This window comes from Nicrophorus vespilloides, unplaced genomic scaffold (genome assembly GCF_001412225.1).
Source record: "Nicrophorus vespilloides isolate i.1.1-1 unplaced genomic scaffold, Nicve_v1.0, whole genome shotgun sequence".
NCBI lineage: Eukaryota > Metazoa > Arthropoda > Insecta > Coleoptera > Silphidae > Nicrophorus > Nicrophorus vespilloides.
This window is the reverse complement of record NW_017096972.1, coordinates 1-1,632: the sequence shown is the minus strand read 5'-3', so window position 1 is coordinate 1,632 and position 1,632 is coordinate 1. Positions and strand designations below refer to the sequence as shown.

General features: G+C 42.4%; 1 protein-coding gene across 1 annotated transcript; it reads right to left on the bottom strand.

Moving 5' to 3' along the window:
• Nucleotides 1-220: 220 nt before the first annotated feature.
• Nucleotides 221-739, bottom strand: LOC108558601 (E3 ubiquitin-protein ligase RNF12-B-like). Its single transcript, XM_017915566.1, has 2 exons — nucleotides 728-739; nucleotides 221-574 (listed from the first exon to the last, which is right to left on the bottom strand). Exons 1-2 carry the CDS (start codon nucleotides 737-739, stop codon nucleotides 221-223), a joined length of 366 nt encoding a protein of 121 aa, XP_017771055.1.
• Nucleotides 740-1,632: the final 893 nt, after the last annotated feature.

Here is a 1,632-nt window from a genome sequence, read left to right as displayed (position 1 = left end):
CATCGTAGAGAAGTCCGTTCCATATCCAGTCGAGAAACCAGTTCCCGTTCACGTTGAGAAGCACGTCCAGATCCCAGTCCCGAAACCAATTCCCGTCCAGGTACCAGTCTACAAGATCATCTACCATCACAGCAAGCACTAAAAACCCCACTAGTCGTTGGGGCGAATGGTGACGCGCCACCCAAAAAACAAAAACCAAATCATCCATCACACTCATCATCTAAGGCACCGGCTTCTCAACGGGAATGGTGATGGTCTTGATGACGGGTACGGCGACGGGCTGTGGCACATGGATGTGGACGGGGTACGGCTGGGGCACGGGTACGGCGACCGGCTTCGGTACCGGCACAGGCACGGAGTGAGGAATTGGTACACCCACGTGCTGGTACACCGGCACCGCCACCGGTTTCGTGATCTCCACAGTTTGCGAGACCACGTGGCCCCCGTGCTCGCCACCGCCGTCGCTGCCTCCCCCGTACGAGTGCTCGTCACCTCCACCGTAGCCGCCGCCTCCAAGGTATCCAGCCTTGGAGACGGTTGCTGAGGACAGCAAACAAACAGCGACTACTGCGATCTGCAAAACAAGTAAGTGACAATCAAAAACATTGCGACGACAAATTCAAATGCAACTCGATTTTCATTTAAACTGATCGCAATAGAAACCAATCAAAATGAGCTAATTGCACGATTCGAATTTGAGCGAATCCAACGGATTAACTCTACTTACGAAAGCTTTCATTGTGGCTGAGTATGAGATGAGGTGACTCGAGGATTAGTGTTAAAAACTAACTGATGCCTACTGGATCGCACCACGACGTATTTATACTCGATACGACTTTCACCGTCACCCCACTAAGCCACCTAAGATCTTCATGCATCGGACGCGAACGTCTCTTCGCCGATTTTTCGACAACGGAATACCCACTTCCGGTCATAATCCAATTTCTTTCTATCTTTCTTTCCATCCATCAGCAACTATCTCCATCACACACACGTAAACTTTCAAAACATATGCTATCTATTACCCAATGCTCCAGTTAATCAAGATCACCATTAGCAACAGCAACAACAACAAAAAACTCATTAATATTCGAGATCTTCTGGTCCACCAACTAATCTGCAATAATTGTCTCATTTTCGCCAAAAAAAAAACAACTGCTGCTGTTAACTGTAACTCATAATTCTACTGTTATATTGTAGTTCATTAAATTTGTGTTTTTCTTCATCTGTTATAATTAATTACATTCTACGTGATACACATATTAATACCATCAATTTTAATCATTACTTTTTATTGAATAATATAAAAACTCGTACAATTTATTCATAAATTATTATTTACAATTATTTTTTGAGCAATTTTCGACAATAATTTATCATTTATTTTCTTTTGTTAAGTATGTTTTTTTTTTTTCAATTTCTACAGCTCATAGCAGGCGACTCGATGAAACTACAAAGATGTATGTAGGCTTGTTGGAAAGGTGAGATTTTCAGCTTTCATACGAGTGGTCGATGATGTAATTCTCTTTAGGGGTTGTTGAGAAATTCACGAAAACCCAAAAACACTGAAAAAAAACGAGAAAATCGTCGTTTATCTGTTACGTGTAAAACGTTAAGTATGTGTTTTTTTTT